Below are 22,776 nucleotides of genomic sequence, written 5' to 3' on the forward strand. Positions count from 1 at the left end.
AATTGATACCAATTAAAGGCACCCACACTCGCCTGACCTAAATCCAATAGAACACCTCTGGGATATCATGTTTTGGTCCATCGTACACCGCCAGGTTGCACCTCAGACTGTCTAGGAGCTCAGTGATGCCCTGGTCCAGATCTGGGAGGAAATACCCCAGGATACCATCCATCATCTCATTAGGAGCATGCCCTGACATCGTCAGCCATGTATACAAGCACGTGGGGGCCATACAAAACTACTGAGTACCATTTTGAGTTGCTGCAAAGAAATTTCAGCAAAATGGGCTAGTCTGCTGCATCATTTGTTCACTTTGATTTTCGGGCTGTCTCTGAATTCATTCCTCTGTAGGTTTATAATTTTCATTTCCATCAAACAATGGAGCATCCTTACGTTCCTAACACTTTACTCAGTCCATATCAGTATAGATATCCAGCATGATATTTTTCCCCATTGAGATCTGATGTGTTTTCAAAGTGTACCTTTAATTTTTTGAGCAGTGTATATGTATGTATTCAGATCTTTATATTATTTTTTTAAAACCCGAAATCCAGACAGTTATGAAAGATATTAATGCATATCCGTATTCTTTAAATGAGAAGTAGCACAAAGCCAATAAGCTCTGCTGCAGTGCAAGTAGTATGCTGATAGGTAGAGAAAGCAGAGTGAGACATGTGGGATGAGCTCATCAGTCTGTTGCTTCCCCTTCTACTGTTCAATCACAGTGTAGGGGCCAGGAAGAGACCATTAATTGTAACTGAACTGCAATAGAGTAAAGTCAGGTCTCTTTCCCTGCCGGAAAGTATTCTGTGATACAGAGCTTTCTAAGGCCTCATTCACACTTGCATTTAAAGCGTACACTCGAGCAAGGGCTGTGTTTGCCTGCAAGAGGATGAAGAGGTGTATGCCCCATGCAGGTGGTCCCATTCATGTCAAATGGGACACAGTGGCTGCACGGTTAACCTGACTCAGGAACGTGTGCGATGGAAATATTAACATTGTGCATTGGCTGTACAGACACAGCCACTGCTCCCAATCTGACAACCATGCGGGTACAGGTGCACGACCCCAAACATACACAGTGTGTGTTCAGGGGCATGTACAACATAGACAGTGTGTGTTCAGGGGCATGTACAACATAGACAGTGTGTGTTCAGGGGCGTGTAAAACATAGACCATGTGTGTTCAGGGGCGTGTACAACATAGACAGTGTGTGTTCAGGGGCGTGTACAACATAGACTGTGTGTGTTCAGGGGCGTGTACAACATAGACAGTGTGTGTTCAGGGGCGTGTACAACATAGACAGTGTGTGTTCAGGGGCGTGTACCTGTACTCACATGGCTGGTAATTGAAATAAACGAGACTGCTTACACAGGAATGTACACCTGTGCACCCTGTGCGGGCAACATAAACCTCGCCTGTATGAACAAAGCCTAACTCTCAGAACTGCATAGACAGAAATACAAATCTACTTATCAGTAAACAGAGAGTATTTCGCCATTTGCTTGGATTTCAGTGTTTCAATGTAGGCATTTTTATGCAGCAGAATGGGTTTGTTCCATATGCTGCAAAAATTGTATTATTTGAGGATCCTTCTAATTTATTAGCAGCACAGCGGCTAAATGGTTAGCACTTCTGCCTGGCAGTACTAGGGTCGTTGGTTCAAATCCCAACCATAGCACCACCTGCCTGGAGTTCTCCCTGTGCTTGCTTGAGTTTCCTCCGTGTACTCCCATTTTTCCTCCCACACTCCAAAGACATGCTGGTAAGTTAATTGGCTCCTGTCTTAATTGGCCTTAGTATGTGCATGTATGAATGTGAGTTAGGAACCTTAGATTGTACAACCCTTGAGGGTTAGGGACTGATGTGAATGTAATATATTTATGTAAAGCGCTGCCTAAACTGATGGAGGTATATAAGTACCTGTAATAAATAAAAAAATTAAATACATTTATGAAATGGTCAATGAGGGTGTAGGCTAAAATGGTGTTACCTTAGGGCTTGTTTACACTAGAATGCAGAGCAGGAGAGCCACATTCCCGCACCGCATTCCTTGCAATGTGCTGCAGGTGTCAGTTAAAGTTCACGACACCCCTAGTGCAGGTCGCAAACACATTGCGTTTGCCCGTACCAAACCGCATGGTACAAAGTGCCATGCAATGTGGTTGCTGTGCATTTATAAAAAAGTAATGCATACACTACTTTTAGCATGGTGTGATTTCAGTCCATTCAAATGAATGGGCTTGAAATCACACCTCATAGACCCGCATATGAATTGCAGAAGAACGCGTAGCGATTCAGATCAGAGCATAGTGTGAACCAGCCCTAAGTCTGGTAGACACTCCCAGTATAATTGAAAAAGCTGCAAAAGGGGGTATAAATCTGGGGTATAAAAAATGCATATCTTATTATGCTGTACACCAGGGACGTCAAACTGGCGGCCTACAAGTCCCATCATACCTCTACCTTTGGGAGTCATGCTTCGAATTGTCAATCTTGCAATGCCTCATGAGACTTGTAGTTTGGCAACAGCTGGAGGGCCACCAGTTTGACACCCGTGCTGTACACAGAAAAAACCTTCTTTCTGGGTCCAACCAATATATCTAAAGCAGAAATCACAGCACAGCACTCCCAGAGTCCATCAGGTGTTATTTTCAAATGAGAAGATGCATCAACAGCAGTACTGGGACGTCTTGATGCACTTTACACTGAAGTGATCAAAGAGAACCTATCCCCAAACCACTTGTTTCAACAACAATCTTTCCATAGGATCATGTATGTGCATTTACATATATTATTGTTATATACGTGTAAACACCACCCTTGTACACATTCAAAAAAAATCAGACATTGCTGCTTAACGCCTTGGCATTGGTGCTACGCAAATATGCGGCCTCTCAGAGGCTGGGCCTTGATGCTGAGATGCCGCATATTTGCATACCTGATGTGAACAAACATGTGCTAAGAGTGTGGGCCCTGCGCGCTGGCAAAGTTATCGGCGCCTTAAAGAGCCAAAGCCAAGGGGCTAAAGCATCTCTGATCCCTTTGACTGTATCCCCAGTAGAGAGGCTATGATGTGCAATGAGGGAGGGGGCTGTGCTAGTAAAATGACTCTTTCTGGAGCAGACACATTTTTTAGCAAGTTTAAAGGCACATTGGAAGTAATTGGAGAGTCATTTAAGGAAAGGAAAAAGATTGCAAGTAGGCATTTCAAATATTTGATTCTTCTCTACTTTTAGTTCCATTTTTTATTTGGAGACAGGGTCTCCTAAATTGTAAGGAGAGATTTGGAAATAACAGCCCATAGCTAAAAAAAACATAACAGATATTGTTCTGGAACATTTACCTTATATTTCAAAAGATTTATAAACTTTCGTTTATTATTATATATTGTTAAAATGGTATCTCAAAGCACTACAAGCAGCACTGTCACTAGTAGACTTTAAAGTGGTTGTAAACCTCTGATATGAAATATGAACAAAGCATATCCCTCTATAGTGTGCGCTTCTCTCAATCCAGATATTTTTGTCTGTTGCCTTTTTCCTCTGCTGTAAGCACAAGTCGCTTCTGATGAGTTTTCATGACACCAAGAGAAAAATGGTGACAGGGATGGGCACAGCCTGCGATTGACAGCTTCAGCTCTCTTCTTGTGAGCTGTGTGAAGGGGGGGTCCCTTCCCTTCAATCAGCTATCAGAGCTCTCCCCACTGATGTAACTTCAGCTCCCCACTCCCTGCTTTTTAGAGCTGAGAGATCCTGTGTAAGACTGGCCATACACTATCCAATTTTCTGTCCAATTTCTGCCCAAATTCCTTTAGATTTACCTTCAACTATGTAGTGCAAGGGCCTGCCTAATTAGAAAAAAGTGAAAGTGTTGTTTGGGTTTGACCTCCTATTATATGGTTTTTGGTCAATCTAAAGCAAAATTATCAAGAAAATGGTATAATGTATGGCCAGCCTAAGGCTGGCCATACACTGTACAATTTTCTTGAGAATTTTGCTTTAGAATTAACAAAAACCATATAATATGAGGTCAAACCTAAACAACACTTTCAATTGTATCCAATTAGGCAGGCCCTTGCACTACATAGTTGAAGGTAAATCTAAAGGAAATTGGGCAGAAATTGGACAGAAAAATGTAAGAAAATTGTATAATGTATGGCCAGCCTTAGTTCTGCACTTGGGTGTAGAGGAAAGATGACTAACGATAAACAGGTACAACTTATGTAGGATGCTTAGTTTCATCTCTGTGTATCACCTGAGGTCAGTCACTTCACTGGGAATATTTAAGGGTGATGGGGAGAAGAGGGAGTAGAGGTAGGTGTATTCCAGCATCCCTGCATCTTGAACACGTGTGTGTTTTGGTTTTGATTTTTTTTCATGCAGCAAATTATCTACTTGATGTAGGAACACCTAATCTAGAAAAAGATAGTTTTGTCTCTAGAGAAGCACAGGATACCAGGTTTCTCTTTCATCTATTTCTGTATAACTCAGGACTGCCTGTAGTCACGTTCATAAGATGAGGAAACGCACAGATATGCTGTTACCTGTTCTGCATCTCGTTAATAGTGTTGTTAAGTGCAATTAATAGCATTTTTATATGTGTGTTTATGCATTGCAGCAAAGCCCGCAAAAAAATAAAAAATTCAACGTACATCGACATGCATATTAAAGTTTAATTTCTTTTTAAATGCAAAAAAGTGAATGACTTGGAAATACTTGAAGATACCCCAAAAAATGCGTGTTTCCACAATAAAAGGTTTGTGATTTCTGTAAAATAGCATTGAAATTTTGTTAAGGAGGCAGTTTAAATGCAAACCCCACTCCCCAGTGTTCCTCGTTAAAAACCCAGATGAACATAATGCTCAATCTTGAGTTTGACCATGTACAAGACATTTAGGTTCTATCTCATTTCACCTTTGCATGCATGAATTTCAAGCCATAATTACAATGTTCTTCATCTGCACAGGCAATTATATTCTATTAATTGAATTGAAACTGTTAAACAAGTAATAGCTATCCTAGATATCATAAAATGAAACTGAATTTTGTCTGCCATCTTGTGGACGGCACTAGCTTAACAATCAGACCTTTTCAATACACAGAAAGTACAGGGACGGAGTGCAAAATTGTGTAAAAACATACAAGTCATCTGACCTAAATAGTATAAAAACATGGCACCGCTTGCTTGGAGTTTGCATGTTCTCTCTGTGCCTGCATTGGTTTCCTTCAGGTACTCCAATTTCCTTCCACACTCCAAGGACATGCTAGTAGGTTAATTGGATCCTGTCTAAATTGGCCCTAGTATGTGTATATATGAATGTGAGTTAGGAACCTTAGATTGTACGCCCCTTGAGGGTTAGGGACTGATATGAATGTACAATTTATATGTAAAGCGCTGCATAAACTGATAGCTCTTTATAAATACCTGAAATAAATAAGCATTTCATATTCCTTATATGTGCCTGCTGTACCATGTACTTGTATATAAAAAGTATCCTGTTCTCTTTGTGTGAAACCCCTGGTATTTCTGCAGTCCCTCCGCTTTTCTATCAAAAACCGACCACTCTAGGCATGAGATCACAGCGTGGTCAGTTCTCTTGCTGTGCTCTCCTCCAATGATCAGACTTGTCCTGAACCTCCCTCCCGTGTGTGCTCATGCACAGCAATTCACTTTGAAGACCGATGTTCAGCTGTTGCTCCCCTCCCAGCTCTCTATGCAGCTGAAAACAGAGGATATGTAATCACTTATACCTGTTTTTATTTTTATATCCATACAAGACGTTGTACCTTTCATTTCTGTTTTTAACTGTACGGGTTGTTTTGCAAGGTGAGGGTTTACATATACTTCATGCTAAGCATACTAATCATTTAGCAAACTTAATAAACAAAGGGTGCAGTGCTAAAGATCATATACACAGTAAATATAAGCAGATATATGGTTAATCAATCTTGTGACTTCGTGTGCTCACTAGTTTCTATTACAACTATATGTAACACACCATAGTGCATAATAAAGTACAAAAAGAAAAACAGTTCACACATGTATTGAATATCCGTGTCACTACGCCGTGACTGTTCAATATTACATGTGAGTGTACAGTCCACAATATCCCAGTAGATGTGGTGCTAAAGAGATCACAAGGATCCTAGTAATTTCAAAAGGTGATGGTGAAACTGATAAAAGACTGCGCACTCACCAGATGCAAAATCAGTATGCGCATGTAAGAGATAACCCCTCCGGCCATGGACGGCATTGTTACTGATGTTGCGGTTGGTGTTAAGGAAGTGAGTGCCATACCTGTTTACTGAGTGAGCAGAGACACAGCGGCAGACCAGACCATACTTCAGAGGGAATCCCATGTTTACCTTAAAAGGGGTTATCTCTTCCATGCGCATACTGATTCTGCATCTGGTGAGTGCGCAGTCTTTTATCAGTTTGGACACCATCACCTTTTAAATATACTACTAGGATCCTTGTGATCTCTTTAGCACCACATCTACTGGGATATTGTGGACTGTACACTCACATGTAATATTGAACAGTCACGGCGTAGTGACACGGATATTCAATACATGTGTGAACTGTTTTTCTTTTTGCACTTTATTTATGCACTATGGTGTGTTACATATAGTTGTAATAGAAACTAGTGAGCACACGAAGTCACAAGATTGATTAACCATATAGCTGCTTATATTTACTGTGTATATGATTTTTAGCACTGCACCCTTTGTTTATCTAGTTTATTTGAGGTTGTTTGGTGCCTTTTGGTGTTCAGCAGCTGCAACAACCTTTAGCGCTCACTTACTTTATTACGTGTGTACCATTTAGCAAACTTAATTTATTGTACAAGTAAGAAGAGCTACACAACAGAAAGATCCACAAAATATGGTTGAAATACTAATGTAGAGTTTTACTATAACTTATACCTACATAGCTGGTACAAGGTGCATACTAGGTACACACTACTTACCCTGTTTATAGCAATATATCTGTGTAACTTTATCTATAAGCTATGCATGGATAAGCAGTGCTGTGCATTCATTAATCCTTCTATCCTGCTTATTTCAGTTTAAATAGCAAATCCTAAAATGTTAAACCTATAGAATGAATACATTTATTATTAGAGTAGAAATCTATTTATTATTGTCCAATATAATTGCAGTGTTCTATTATTATCATCACTATGAATCACATTTGCTATATGCAGTACATCATAAAAAAAAGTTCTGTATTTCTTGCAGATTCCAGCTGACACATGAGAATGTGCTTCTTTAAATAATAAAGGGAGAAAAGACACATTCATACCTTAAGTCTTTACATAGCTTAATGTTTTTCTTTTTTTTAAATCCTATTAATAGAACTTTTAAATGTACAGATGATAAAAAAAAAGAATGGATTCTCAAATGTTTAATATATATGTAGCCTGTTACCTGCTCAGCTACTTACTTTACAAGCCAAATTTAGGATGTCCTCTACCCTGTGTTCCGGTCTGAGGTTAACTGTAACATCGTGGCTGTCATAAAAATGGATGAATATAGGGATTTCCCAAGAACTTTCTTTGTGGGTGTCCTCTGGAACTGAGCTATAGATATTCATCAACTCATCCACATGCTGAGAAGAAAAAAAGAGATTAAGAGTTACAGTGTGTGATGTCTATGAAACAGAATAAAGTATCATCCACTAAGGTATTTTAATGTATTTCCCAGTAGATGGCACTATGAAACCAGGAATAATGGCGCAAACGCTTGTTGTAACAGATTAAACATACAGTCAAAAAATATTCCATGCCAAACAAGAATGTTAACATGTAAGGAGCCACTGACTCCCCATTTGTCTCAGTGTGGAACTGCCGGTTGTCTTTTTAATGTGGCCGCTGGCAGCCCTGGCATGTTTCTCACTTTCGCACAGTGCAGCAATCCTAGAAGCGCCCCCGCGCCATCTGCTGGCTAATATACAGAAAGCAGCACAGGCATGTTGGAGTGTGCCAGTGATGACACCAGACGGCAAGCATTACTCACTGCACTGGAACAGTGCCTGAGCAGAATGTTCCTTCTGATCCTTTGTGGTGCTTTGGTTCTCTAATCTGCATTTCTTGCTTTCAGGTTACAGCCCTGCCTGGATTTTGCTGTGCATTTGTCTCTTGCCTGCCCTTTCCTGTGTTATGTTGATCTGTAGAATTGTTCCTTGCTTTCTGAGCATTACCCAAAAGTTACAAACAAAAGGTTAAAAATTATTTACTTTGAGTTCTCTTTTGAGTAGGCAGTGGACAGAAATCAGATCCAATTTTTTGCTTTATTTCTCATTTTATCCAAGACTGACAGGGTGCTTTTATATTCAGAGGTGGTGAGCTGTCAGTTTAGCAATTCTCATAATTTAATACCAGGTCCACCTTAAGTACTTTAATGTTAAACGTTGCGTGACTTGCCTGCCTCCTTCACCATCCACAGACTTTCTACTATTATTTTCCCTCAATGCGGTGGAGATCTGTCATTCATCCTCTCCTCCTCCATTCACAGAATGCAATGCATTGTGGGAGAATAATAGTATGAGGTCTCTGAATGGTGGAAAGGGAAGAAGGAGGCAGGCAAGTGGAGCAACTATTTACACTAGCAGTGGCTGCTGGTAACTCATACAGCACCAGAAGACAGCTACTCAGGCTGTCTATGAAGGTGGCATAAATGGAGGAATTTTAACAGGTGCAGCCAACTGCAGGTATGGAAAGCACGCCATTACAGGTAACTGTGTTTGATGCTGTATCCCCCCCAAAAAAAGCATCAACTTTAAAACACAAATTCTTAAGACCAAAACCTTGTATCCTCACCACACATGGACTTTTGAGGTGCCCCAGAGAAAACCACAATACCAAGTTTAAATACACACCCCTTCATGACTTTTATTTGTACAAAAGCTAAAATCAGACACATAAAGGTCTACACACATGTAAAAAGGACTGCATAGTCAACTTCCTCTCTATAATTAAACATTCTCCACCTATGGGGTAATAGATCCCCTAAACATCTGTTTCAACCATTATAATAATAAAATATTGTTCTTCATCAATATTCTTCCTCTACGCGTTTCACGGGCATTGGTACCTTCTTCCTCAGGAGGATACACAATAGGGAGGTCAGTCACTATTCATAGGAATATGCAGTTTCCCAAAAGTGGGTTTTTTTTTTTTATTCTTTTTCAGTTTTTTTTTTTTTCTGTCTCTGTCCTGCTGGGCAGATTTCCCTTCACTACCTGTCCAGGGGATGCAGCAGAAAGGGAGGCAATCTACTTAAAGGTAAATCCCCTATTAGACAGTTGTCAATTTTTTGCTTTAGATACAGTATGAATGAACATGATTAAATCCCATGCATATAAAAAATATAGTTTCTTTGAAAATCCCTTTTAAAAGATTTTAGTTCCAAAACACAAAAAGGAGAATTTAGCAAAACTGAAGAAGACAAAATCTGGAACAGCTGAACATTTATTTATTATGGGTACTTATATAGCACTGTCAATTTACTCAGTGCTTTACATATTGTACATTCACATCAGTCCCTAACCCTCAAGGGGTGTACAATCTAAGGTCACTAATTCACATTCATACACAGGGGCGGACTGACAACTCATGGGGCCCCTGGGCAATAGGGGATCATGGGGCCCCTGTGTCCTTGCCCAAACTCAGAAAAGCCTATGAAAAAGGTACCAGGGGCATCTCATGGGGCCCCCTACTGACTCCGGGTCCTCGGGCAGTGCCCAAGTTTCCAAATGGTCAGTCCGCCCCTGTTCATACACACACTAGAGCCAATTTATTTACAAACATTTTTTTTTATTAAGGGATAGACAACAAGAAAAATGTAACCTCTTGAGGAATAAAACACCCCAAGAAAAAGGCACATAGGTAAATAACAGTATTATAAGATACACGCATAAAAAAGATAAATGCATGTACATGAATGAGGCAGTCAATAAGAAATACAAAACAACCAAGCTGTTTACAAAGACTCAAAGCACTTCAAACCATGATAGACCATCAGTCAGACAATAAATGCCAATACTTTTTCCAACCATCCCATTTTCTGTTGAACAAGTGCATCCCATCTAGCAGTGTATAGTGAATACGTTCTGTGAGCATAACCATGTCAACTCTCTGCAAAACAGAGGCCAAGGGAACCGTCGGTGACTTCCAATGAAGGGCAATGGCCCATAAGAATGAGACACAAATCGTGTGGATTAGCTTTATCTCGTTGACTGGAACCCCCGAAATAGGAGCGCCCAATGAAAAAATGTGCATATACATAGTTATCGGAATATCCGCCAAGGCAGAGGCCACCAACGAGATTCTATTCCAGATCAAGGAGAGACTAGAATAAGCCCAGAACACATGCACAAGGGTTCCAGCGAGGCCGCAACCCCTGAAACAGAGGTGCGATGTCCCTGGAAACATGATATGTAGTCTAGAGGTGGTATAATACCAGCAAGTTAAAACTTTAAGGGCTGTCTCATGGACCGAGAGAGATCTAGAGCCCCTCCGTATATTATCCACCATAGAATCCCAGTCCTCATCAGAAAAAGTAATGCTGCAATCAGCCTCCCATTTCTGTCTATACAAGGGGGGAGAAGGGAAGGTGGCATCCAAAAAGGAGCAATATAAATCTGGGATGAGACCTCTACATCTGGAAGAGTCACGACTGATACGTTCAAAAAGTGTGATCGGGGAAGAAGGTGTCAATCCAAAGTGAGAGTAAAAAAAAGTGTCTTATCTGTAATGTTCACAAAGCTGGATATCAAAAGGCCTACGTAACGTATCGAAGGAGATATAAGTCCCACCTGTCTGAAAGTCTGATAGTCTAATAAGGGCCCGATCATACCACCAAGCTTGTGGAGACGAAAACACTAGAGCCAAGTTAGACAGGATCCAATTAACCTACCAGCATGTCTTTGGAGTATGGGAGGAAACCGGAGTACCCAGAAGAAGCCCACACAGGCACAGGGAGAAAATACAAACTCGGGATACAAACCAACGACCCTAGTACTACCAGGCAGAAGTGCTAACCATTTAGCCACTGTGCAGCACTACATGACAACCAATCAGCTCCTATCTTTTATTTTCAAAGCTTACAGGCTAAGTTCAGCCATATGCCCTACTCATTTCTTCCCCTGTGACAGAGGGGGAGAATCTTCTTCCTGCAGAACTGTCACATTTTAAAATCGATGGGGCTCTGCCTGCACAGCTGCATCATTGATTCATAGAGATCTGTGAATGGATGAACTACAAGTCCTGTCTGTCACTGCGGCAGACAGCTAGTAGTTTTCAATGGACAGCGAGGGCACTGATGAGCACACTCCTAGTCCACTGGCACTTCATTTAGTTTCAAATAGAAATCCTGTATGGATGTACAGGCAAGAAAGCTGGAAGTGTCTTCAGGAGCCTGACATTGCACCTACAATCAACTGATCAAACATGCAATGCTTTGCAGGCTCCTGTAGGAAAAAATATTAAATGCACATTTTTCTGCAAAAATACGTCCATTTATTATTTTTTCATAAAAGCTGAACTCAAGCCTGGTACACACAATGAGAATATTGGACGAATGATCATCTGTTTTTTTTGTGCATGCTAGTCTCATATCAAAAATGAAAAGGTTACTAAAATTATTAAAATTCTTGTACGACAGAATACAACTTCGGCGGTGATGTAATGTGTTGTATTGTGATGTATAATTTTGTTTCCTAGCATGTATGGTCTTGGTCACTCTATTTTTTTCAGACTAATACTGTACTGATTAAACGAAAATCTTACAATCTGATATATGAAAAAAAATGTTGTTTGTTCCTCCAAATAATTTCAGAGGAAAGCTGTGTACTAACGATTAGATTATCATATGATCATTTTGAAAGCTGTATTTTTCGTCTGATTTTCTGATCGTGTGTAATAGGCTTTAGCCTTTAATCAGAGCTGAGGATAGAAGCTGATTGGTTGCCATGCACAGCTGCTCCAGATTCTGGTTGCTTTCATTTTGATGAATGTCCCCCCCAACGCAGATGGGGACTAAACTTCTATAACCTTCCAACAAACTTTTACAAAGCATGTACACACAATTTTTGATCAGAAAACCTTTTATCAACCCAACTATACATTTTTAAGAAAAGCTACAAATTGCATATTTTCTTTTTAAATTTAATACAGGAGAACAAGGAATGTTCCTTTAAATGATCATAAATATACACCCCAACATGCACCTCTTAATCACAAGTCTCCTTTCACATCACATCTAGTTAACCAGTGTATTAGCTCAAATTTCTACCAGTTGATACAAAATTGAATATTAACCCCTTTACAACCACATAACACATATACAGTATACAGCATCCCAGAAGTGGGCTTTAATCCTGGGAGACACATACTGTATATGATTTCCTCTGGTTGGGTGGAAGCATGCTCAATCGCATGCTCCCAGCCAGGGGCGGACTGACAACTCATGGGGCCCCTGGGCAATAGGGGATCATGGGGCCCCTGTGTCCTTGCCCAAACTCAAAAAAACCTATGAAAAAGGTACCATGGGCATCTCATGGGGCCCCCTACTGACCCCAGGCCCTCGGGCAGTGCCCAAGTTTCCAAATGGTCAGTCCGCCCCTGCTCCCAGCACTGAGACTGGGCTGTCAGCGAAGCCCCGGGTCTCTTTACTAACAATCAGGACTTGTAGAACGAATCCCGATCACATGACCGCTGATAGGCTATCACAGTGATCACTCATTCTATAGCCACCCCAATGTTGTTTCTCCACTGTGAAGAAGAGAAACAAGAGACTTTTCCTCTAGTGAATAAGAAAAGAATCGTTGTATCTATTCCTGCTTACTAACCCCTGGTTCACATATATGCGGTAGTGCGGGACGCGTTTTGCGCGGGCACGAGAGCCCATTCATTTGAATGAACTCCCGTGCCACGCAGGGAAGAAGTCCCTGCACTTCTGAAAATGCTGCCCACACGCAAACCTCGGTTCCCAGGTTACATTTTCCAGTGCAGGCGGAGTGCCATTAGAACTAATGGCACCCACCTGCGGGTCCGCAATCCTCTATGCGGGTGCACGGATTTTCATGCGGATCCAGAGCCGCACCACCCACATATATGTGAACCTAGCCTAAGGTCCCTTTCACATGAGCCGCCCCTGCCAGGAGAACACCATGATTATTACTAGCACCTATAGCCACTGGCAATAATAGCATGCCAGAAATCCGGCATGCTGGTTGTTCCCAAGTCGATAGATGGATTGACTTGGGTACAATCAGCCTGCCTATACATGGATTGAACCTCAACTGGTCCCTGCTGAACTGGCTGAAAGTTGAATCCATCCATGGGGGCTTTAGTGTCAATGGCAGTTTAAATATCTGTTAATATCAACATACCAGTGTGTCAGGTAGTGGCAGTGTTAGGGTCAGTGTGTTTTAGGCAAACAAAAAAGGTTTATATTTAATATCAGTGCAAGTGTTAGTGTCAGTGTCGGTGTGTTTAGGTAGGACGATTGTTTCTTGACCCTACTACAAGTACAGAAAACAAATCTAAGGTCCCTAACTCACATTCATACATACACATACTAGGGCCAATTTAGACAGGAGCCAATTCACCTACCAGCATGTCTTTGGAGTGTGGGAAGAAACCAGAGTACCTGGAGGAAACTCACGCAGACACAGGGAGAACATGCAAACTCCAGGCAGGTGGTGCCGTGGTTGGGATTCGAACTGACGACCCTAGTACTGCCAGGCGGAAGTGCTAACCATTTAGCCACTGTGCTGTCCATTTACATAAATATATTGTACATTCACATCGGTCCCTAACCCTCAAGAGGTGTACAAGGTCCCTAACTTACATTCATACATTCTAACTAGAGCTGGGCTTCAACAAAATGGCTGCCGCGGCGCAGTAATACACTGCTTTTAATCTACAGACCCTAGTGACCATCCTGAAGCGTGGGATTGCGCATAACAGGAAGAGATCACTGAGGGGCAGGTAGTCATGGTGACGGAGAAGCTGTAGTGCTTTGCGTTGGGCATCTGTCTACAATGGGGGAAAGCGTGGAGAATTCTTATATTATTCGACCAAACTTCCAGCATAAATTTAGAACTGTAACAGTAAAGGACTCCATTCGATCTGTCTTGAAGGAGGAACCCAAAAGCAAACTGTATATTCCAGAAGAGGTTCCACAACTGACTCGATTTTTGTCAGAGACAATAAAGGATAAACTAAAAGGATTTTTGCCATTATCCATATCGAGGATTGATTGTTGTGCTGGAGGTAGCCCCCATTCTGGTACATCTTAGCTTCCCTGTCTGTGCATGATAGGAATATAGCCTGACCCGCATGTGGAGGAGTTTGCTACCTTTGCTGTATATGCACATTATACACGTGCTTCTGGTGAGTGCATTGTAAAGAAGTCACTTTCATGGATTCACATATCACTGGAAGTCATGTTCTTTGCTTGGACTCATTGTATGTGGTTTATTATTGGACTCTGTATTTGTCTTCATTTATTGCTTTTGTGGATTAATTTCACTACAGTCACTAAGGATCTAATTAACTGACCAGCATGTCTTTGCAGTGTGGGTGGAAACTGGAGCAAACCCACGCAGGCACAGGGAGAACATGCAAGCTCCAGGTGGGTGATGCCATGGTTGGGATTCAAGCCAACAACCTCAGTACTGCCAGGCGGAAGTGCTAACCATTCAACCACTGTGCTGGCCCTACATAGCAGGAAAAACCTGACAGGGATTCTAAACATTTACCACACTATCCAAAACTATATAGTTTTTGGCTCAACACTTTAATTTGATCATCAATGTGCATCCAGATTTTATGTTTAAACAGACATTCTCCATTCTGGGATATTCTAATGGAATTTAAAACTGGAAGATGAAGAACAATAGTATAATTCAAAGATGTTAGACACTGGAGAAACAGTTATGATGGTATATGCAGTATACAGCAAAGTGGAAAAATCCAAAGGAAATTGATACAGTCTGTGTGTAATCAATTTATGTGCATGTAGTGTGAAACGGATTAGCTAATTAATTTTTAATTACCTTTGGTGATTACAGACTTCCTCTTATAGACAAGATATAACAAATCTTATGCTGCTTGCAGAAGGAAAAAAACTAAAATATATAGATTTTTAAAGTTTATGTAAAGCCAGAACTATTTTTAATTGTGGACAGAGTGTTAGGACAGTAAATGATGAGAAATCCAAAAAGTAAGGAAAAGAAAATATTTCGGCTTTACAAATTCTATATTTTTGCTGAGATTTCTGCTCTTTGGTTCCTAGGTCTGAACAATTAACTTTTTTTTGGGAACAATGTACAGGAGGAATTATGTGGAGAATCATAGCAGGAAGACTTCACTATTGGAGTATCGGAGACATCCAAGAAGCAAGGTCCTGGGTCAGTACACTATGATCCATCTAAGACATCACTTTTGAATGGATTGCACTTTTAAATATATAAAACATCAGGGCTGATGTCAGAAACCATGGGGCCCCATACCGCCAACCTGACAGGGCCTCCACCTCCCCCCCTTGCCAAAAAAAACACAGTTTACTATGCTTCAGTTATGAATGAACACTGAGTGATCGGTACTGATCACTCATTGTGTTCATTCAGGAAAGGAAGGGGCTGGTAAATGTGACATATTTTCCGGACTCTCCCCAACTCTCCATCCGGAAGGATCCTATTATGTGCTTGCAGCTGCTTGTGGGAAGGAGAGAAGGGAAGGCGGCAGTACTGTGGGGGTGGGGGCACACAGGGGGGCCTGGGCAGCAGGGGGAATTGCACAGGGAGGGTGATGGGTGTGGTGGGAGGCAATTACTGGAACCACTCCCCTGTATGTCTCTCTCTGCAGCAGCTGAAAGCCAGTGGGAGGGAGAGGAGAAGAAGCCAACTTTCAGCTGGGGCAGAGAGAGCAACATAGTGGATCAGTTCCAGTAATTGCACAATTGCACCCCCCCCCCGCTGTGTCAATCATTCTCTGTGCCCACATCTGATTCCCCCAGCTGCCTGGGCCCCACTGCTGGCCTGGAGGACTGGTGGTACCCCCTTATCCACAGCCCTGTAAAACATAAATTTGGTTCACTCAGCATATTCTCTACTTTCAGATCCGATGACATCTAACACTATTTTGATAATAATTTCTTAGAAACGGCATGAATTCTGGCTGATCAGAGTAATTAGCACTTTAGCATATTAGCACTTTATATGTCTAGTAACACGTGTTGTAATCATATTACAGCTGATCAAATTTCGTACAAGAAGCTTCAATTTTTTTTACTTTTTACTTTTAATAAACATATGCCTCACTCATTGGGAGCATAGTGCAACAAAGATATAAAAGATGCCTGGGACTACAGTGGACATATGGGACCCTAGTATAGGAAATGCCTACAAGACACCTAGGGCCACAGCGCAACAAATACCCAACATACACCAAACATTTGCCTGATTCTATGGTGCAGCAAATATCTATTTGATATTTAGTGTAACAAACACAGGTCTTTCAATGTAGGTACCACTCTTTATTCCCCTGGAAAGTGTCATTTTGATAACCAAAATATCTATACATTTTTGTGCTGATGTTTCTCACAGCAGACACACTTAGCTCAACATCAATCAACTCCACATTGCAGCAAAATATATGTGGTTGTGTGTAATATATAGGTCTCATGCACACTAGGCTCTTCTGAATTCCTTTCTCCTGACAGGAGGAAAACAGCATTTAAAACGTGCCTAAAGCTGCACTTTTCAAATGCGTTTAGGTGCATCAAACGTCTGGGCATTATTTTCACTGGCCAGAATATTAATGTATTCTGGCCACTGAAATGAATGAACGTTTAAGCGCTAGCGTTTAGGTGTGTTTAGACGCACCAAGCGTTTTTTCTGCCCAAACGCTCCTTTCCTTAATGGGATTTTGGTGCGTTCAGATTTTAGCCTCTAAATGCTCCTACATCTGAATGCCTTTGTGTGCATGGACACATATGCTAACATAGAGGGGCATTTATGGGCAGATGACAGCTTCAGTGTGCATGAGGCCATACAGTGTGTGCGTGTATGTGTGCATATATATATATATACATATTTGTATAGTGCAGTGTTTCTTAACCTTTTTTCAGTCAAGGCACCCTTTAAAATGATGGACAGTGCCGAGGCACCCCTTAAAATTATGGACAGTCTTGAGGCGCCCCATTCAAAAATGGGGTGCTTCGAGACTGTCCATAATTTTAAAAAGGGCATCTCATTCTAAAATATGAAAAATTATTCTAATCGTTTTATATAACGCAGCAACATCTACACACGTAGGACACCCAACACTAGAAGTGATTTATACTTCCAAAGCAAGTACACTTTTGCACACTGGTACTGAGTAGTAATCCATGGTTTCTCTTCTCCCTCAATTTTCTCCATCACTGAGCTAATGTGACCCCAGCACTGATGGAGAGGGGCAGGAGAAGGTCAAACTAAGATGCTGTGCAGGCAGCTGACATCCTTCTCATCAACTGATGATGTCATTAGTTGTCAGGACTCCGGCTGCCAGAAGGTCGTAAAGGTGCACAATGGAAACCTGTGGCTTATACAGTTGCAAGAAAAAGTATGTGAACCCCTTGGGATTACGTGGAGTTTTGCATGAATTGGGCATAAAATGTGCTCTGAACGTCATCTAAGTCACAACAATAGAAGAACACAATCTGCTGAACATAATACTACACAAACATTAGATGTTGCCATGGTTTAATTGCACATAACATGTAAACACTCACAGTGCAGGGAGGAAAAAGTATGTGAACCTTTGAACTTAATAACTGGTTGACCCTCCTTTGGCAGCAATAACCTCAACCAAACGTTTACTGTAGTTGCAGATCAGACCTGCACAACAATCTGGAGTAATTTTGGACCACTCCTCTTCACAAAACTGTTTCAGTTTAGCAATATTCTTGGGATGTCCGGTGTGAATCGCTCTCTTAAGGTCATGCCACAGCATTTCAATTGGGTTGAGGTCAGGACTCTGACTGGGCCACTCCAGAAGGCGTATTCTGTGCTGTTGCAGCCATTGTTTTGTTGAATTACTTGTATGCTTTGGGTCATTGTCCTGTTGCATCACCCATTCTAGGCGGAGCTTCAGTTGGCGGACAGATGGTCGTACGTTTACCTGCAAAATGTCTTGATAAACTCTGGAATTCATTTTCCCATCAATGACAACAATCCGTCCAGGCCCTGAGGCAGCAAAGCAGCCCCAAACCATGATGCTCCCTCCGCCATGTTTCACAGTGGGGATGAGGTTTTGATGTTGGTGTGCTGTGCCTTTTTTTCTCCACACATAGTGTTGTGTGTTCTTCCCAAACAACTCAATCTTGGTTTCATCTGTCCACAGTATAATTTGCCAGTAGTGCTGTGGAACATCCAGGTGCTCTTTTGCAAACTTCAAACGTGCTGCAATATTCTTTTTGGACAGCAATGGCTTCCTCCGTGGTGTCCTCCCATGTACTCCATTCTTGTTGAATGTTTTCCTTATTGTAGATGTGTCAACAAAAATGTTAGCATGTGCCAGAGATTTCTGTAGGTCTTCAGCTGACACTCTGGGATTCTTCTTTACCTCATGCAGCATTCTGCGCTGTGCTCTTTCAGTCATTTTTACAGGACGAACACTCCTAGGGAGAGTAGCAACAGTGCTAAACTTTCTCCATTTGTAGACAGTCTGTCTTACCGTGGACACATGAACATCAAGGCTTTTGGAGATACTTTTGTAACCCTTTCCAGCTTCATGCAAGTCAACAATTCTTGATCGTAGGTCTTCTGAGAGCTCTTTTCTGCGAGGCATGGTTCACATCAGACAGTGCTTCTTGAAACCAGTAAACCCAAAACAGGTGTGTGTTTTTTAAGGGCAGGACAGCTGTCAGCAACACATCCAATATCATCACACTGATTGGAGTCAAGGTTGGCTCACTCCTGGCTCCAATTAGCTCTGAGAGAAGTCATTAAGCTAGGGCCTCACATACTTTTTCCTCCCTGCACTGTGAATGTTTACATGTTATGTGCAATTAAACCATGGCAACATCTAATGTTTGTGTAGTATTATGTTCAGCAGACTGTGTTCTTCTATTGTTGTGACTTAGATGACGTTCAGAGCACATTTTATGCCCAATTCATGCAAAACTCCACGTAATACCAAGGGGTTCACATACTTTTTCTTGCAACTGTATAACTAAAAGGCAGGCCTGTTCCACCCACTGGTTTATATACAAGTTTTGGGCAATTTGTAAACATTTTGCCAAGGCACCTCGGAAGGAACCTCAAGGCACCCTGGTTGAGAAAGGCTGGTATAGGGTATAGTGTGTACTTGTTTCAGTTAAGAGCACTAAGTGTAATTTCTGTCTGCTGTTTCGTTCTTCTGCATTAATCACTTCTGACAAGTTTTCCTGACGTCAAGAGAAAAAAAGAGACAGGGTAGAGTTTTCCAGCTGATTCACAGCCTCAACTTTGTCCCTGTGTGCTGTGTAAAGAGGGGTGTGTCCCTTCCCTCCAATTAGCTCTCACTGAGCCTGGCAGAGTGTAATTTCAGCTCCTGCCTCTTTTTAATGGAAGCTCAGACAAACTTTATAAATTCTGGAATTTGAATGGATGTTGAGAAGTGAAGACCGCAGATAAACAGGCACAACTTATGCAGGAGGATTTATTTCATGGCCGTGTATCACTTGAGTCCAGACATTTCACTAGTCAACCACTTTAAGGAAAGTTGAATAAGGATTCTCAAAAAACTTTTATAACTATTGTAAAGGAGTTCAGTCAGGCTACAAGAGAACTTGGAGTTGTAGGTATAACAGGTGTCAACAGGATAGGGGATCTTCTTGTCTCAAGCAAACAACCGGTACTGGTAAATTCAGAAAGCAAAGAAAAAAAAAGTAAAGGCAGTTAAATTATAAGTTCACCTTTTGGAACGTGTTACGTTGTTCCACCCATATTTAGGGTAGAATATGTAATATGCTCCAGCTTCTACCGCTTCTTTCTTCCTCAGTGTGATAGCGGGCGGGGATCTTCTCCTCGCACCTGCTGTCACAATTAAAAAACAGCGTGGCCGTGATGGGTTCCGCCCACACCGCCCCATCATTCATTCACAGTTTGCTGTGAATGAATATACTACAAGTATACCACTGCGGAAGATGGCTTGTACTTCTGAATGGACTGCAAGGGCGCTCTGTATCCCCCTTGTGCTTCTGGGGATATAGAGAGCCTGGCAACCTATTCCACAGCTGGTGGTCGTGTCCAAAGGCCTTACATTACTGGACCTGGGTTTACTCACTGATCAGTCTTGAAGGTCCAGTTTGCACGCAACCCTTGGGAAGCCTTGCTACACAAACTGATCCCTTCCTTGAATAAAGCCCAAAGAAGACTGATGGGGTTTGCTTTTCTGGCAGCCCAGCAGAGATTGGCTAAGGCTTGGTGCCAGCTGTTTCTTAATTTTGATTAAGTTAAGCAGCAGCTTATGGGGATCATGTTTCATGAGAAGCTCACATCTATCCTTTCAATTACTCACAATAAAATCTTGAAAATGTGAAACCCATGGATAACCTACAATGAATATCTGAATCTCGACAGTTTGCTACTCTCTATATGAATATAGGTACAGCCCAACTCTGTGCAATGGGCTGGACCACTAAGGGAAGCCTCCCTGTCCCATTACACTCCTCCAGACAAATCCTTCTTCCTTTTTTTCCTTTTTCTTTTGTTGCCCACTAAAAAGTTTGGTTGGCTTCTTTTTCTCTCTCCCCTCCTCTCTAACACAGTGATCCTTTTTAAGCCCTGGAACATCATCTCTCTCCCCTTTACCACCTCTCCTTTTTCTCTCTTTCCCTCTTTTTTGGGGCAAGGCAAAGCTTTGGCTGGTTGCCATTATTGCTGCTGAAACATTTTTCAATGTTCATCATTAGACATCAATATAGCTGGAACAGCTATATTGATGTCTAAGCTATGCACGTGCCCATACATCTGGTTAGTACTGTGACTTTATGTGCTTCCGCCATATGTCTGTTGGAACTGCAATTATTTTCTTTACCCCAATGCTCTTTGTACACTTCTTTCAAATGTATTTCTTTTCTTTGCAGTACTTTTCTACAAAAACTAAAAAAAGAAACTTAATAAAATACTTTGTAAAATAAAATAAAATTGAGTTCTGTCGATCAAGGTGATGAATTTCACCCAATTCAGCATTATTTGGCTGAAATTTGATGAGTGCATGGCCAACTTTAGACAAGGCACCTTGTTTAAGGCCTCTGGTGGAGGGATCCAAAAATCAAGTGCAGGGGGTTGAACTTAAAACTTAATAAAATACTTTGTAAAATAAAAATAAATTGAGTTCTGTCAATCAAGGTGATGCATTTCACCCAATTCAGCATGAATTGGCTGAAATTTGATGAGTGCATGGCTAACTTTAGACAAGGCACCTTGTTTAAGGCCTCTGGTGGAGGGATCCAAAAATCAAGTGCAGGGGGTTGAACTTAAAACTTAATAAAACACTTTGTAAAATAAAAAAAAATTGAGTTCTGTTGATCAAGGTGATGAATTTCACCCAATTCAGCATGAATTGGCTGAAATTTGATAAGTGTATGGTCAACTTTAGACAAGGCACCTTGTTTAAGACCTCTGGTAGAGGGATCCAAAAATCAAGTACAGGGGGTTGTATAGAGGTCTGATGTGTCCCTTCCATCACCTGCAGGTGTGTGAAGACACCATTTAGAAATAAAAGCTGGAAACTAGGAATGCCAAAGCAGGAGTAAAGGCGGGAATGCACATGATTTTGTAAGTGTATCTCCAGATTTGGGGTTTGGAGTGACAAAGATAAAAGGTTGTTAGAGTAGAATATCACTAACCGTAAGGAATGAGATTTGAGTCAGAGAAATACACCAAGGCCATACCAGAGAGGATGAAAGAAAAAGAAAAGAGGTAACAAGAAAAAAAGAAAATCGGAAATCTTTTATTAAAAAATAAATAAATAAAACAACCTATCTTATAGGACCATTGCTTCCTGTGAAAGGAGGTATAGCCCTCTAAGAGAGGAGCTTATCTTTTCTAATTTGTGCTTAGTCTCCTTCCTCCTGGCAGGGCTAATACCCCAAAGGTTTTCCATGCCCCCCCCCCAATAATAAGCAATTAAAGTAAATAATTTGTCTGGTAATACTAGATGTGTTGGTATCTATGCTTGTACTAACAGCACACCGGACTAAGGAATTTGAGAAATCAAAGGAAATTCAAAGAATAAAGAGCAGTGACTTGCCTTATGCCCAACAACTCCACAGGGCACTAAGAACATTTAATGAGATTGGAATCTGCATTTCTTTTCTACAACACGTCAATTTTTTTAAGCCATTCTACCCACACACCAGAGTTACTTAATAACACTGTTCAAACTGGGGGCGGAAAAGCAAGAGGAAGCCAGCAGTAAGGCTGCCACTGACGAACATAATTCTGTCACAAGAAAAGCAACCAGGCTAGATCATCTGTTAGCTACACACACACTTTAAAATGGAATGGGGAATTTATAATAAATAACATTAGAATGTTCTGTATTTGGCTAAATTTCTTACAAGCTATAAAGTGCCACAAAGGGCTTTATAAAGCAGCAGGAAAAAGAGCCTAGTACTATTCTAAATTCCTATTACAGAGCAAACATCTTGGAAAAGTAAATATGTATTGCTCCTGTAATCCACTGTTAAAGACTATTAAAATCTGATTCCTTAAAGTGTTACTAAACCC

The 22,776-nt window shown here is 41.2% G+C and overlaps 1 protein-coding gene across 4 annotated transcripts in view; it reads right to left on the minus strand.

Annotated features, from left to right (window-relative positions):
* The window catches only part of TIAM2 (TIAM Rac1 associated GEF 2), a 386,278-nt gene that overhangs the window by 116,867 nt on the left and 246,635 nt on the right, over positions 1-22,776 (minus strand). For all 4 annotated transcript variants that reach the window (XM_089669764.1, XM_089669762.1, XM_089669765.1 and 1 more), the window contains one exon: positions 7,450-7,614. In XM_089669764.1, coding sequence (XP_089525890.1) covers positions 7,450-7,614 — 165 coding nt within the window. The remainder of the gene's footprint in view (positions 1-7,449; positions 7,615-22,776) is intronic.

This window comes from Staurois parvus, unplaced genomic scaffold, assembly GCF_062004578.1.
Source record: "Staurois parvus isolate SC_StPar_1 unplaced genomic scaffold, SC_StPar_1.0 ptg000081l, whole genome shotgun sequence".
Taxonomy (NCBI): Eukaryota; Metazoa; Chordata; class Amphibia; order Anura; family Ranidae; genus Staurois; species Staurois parvus.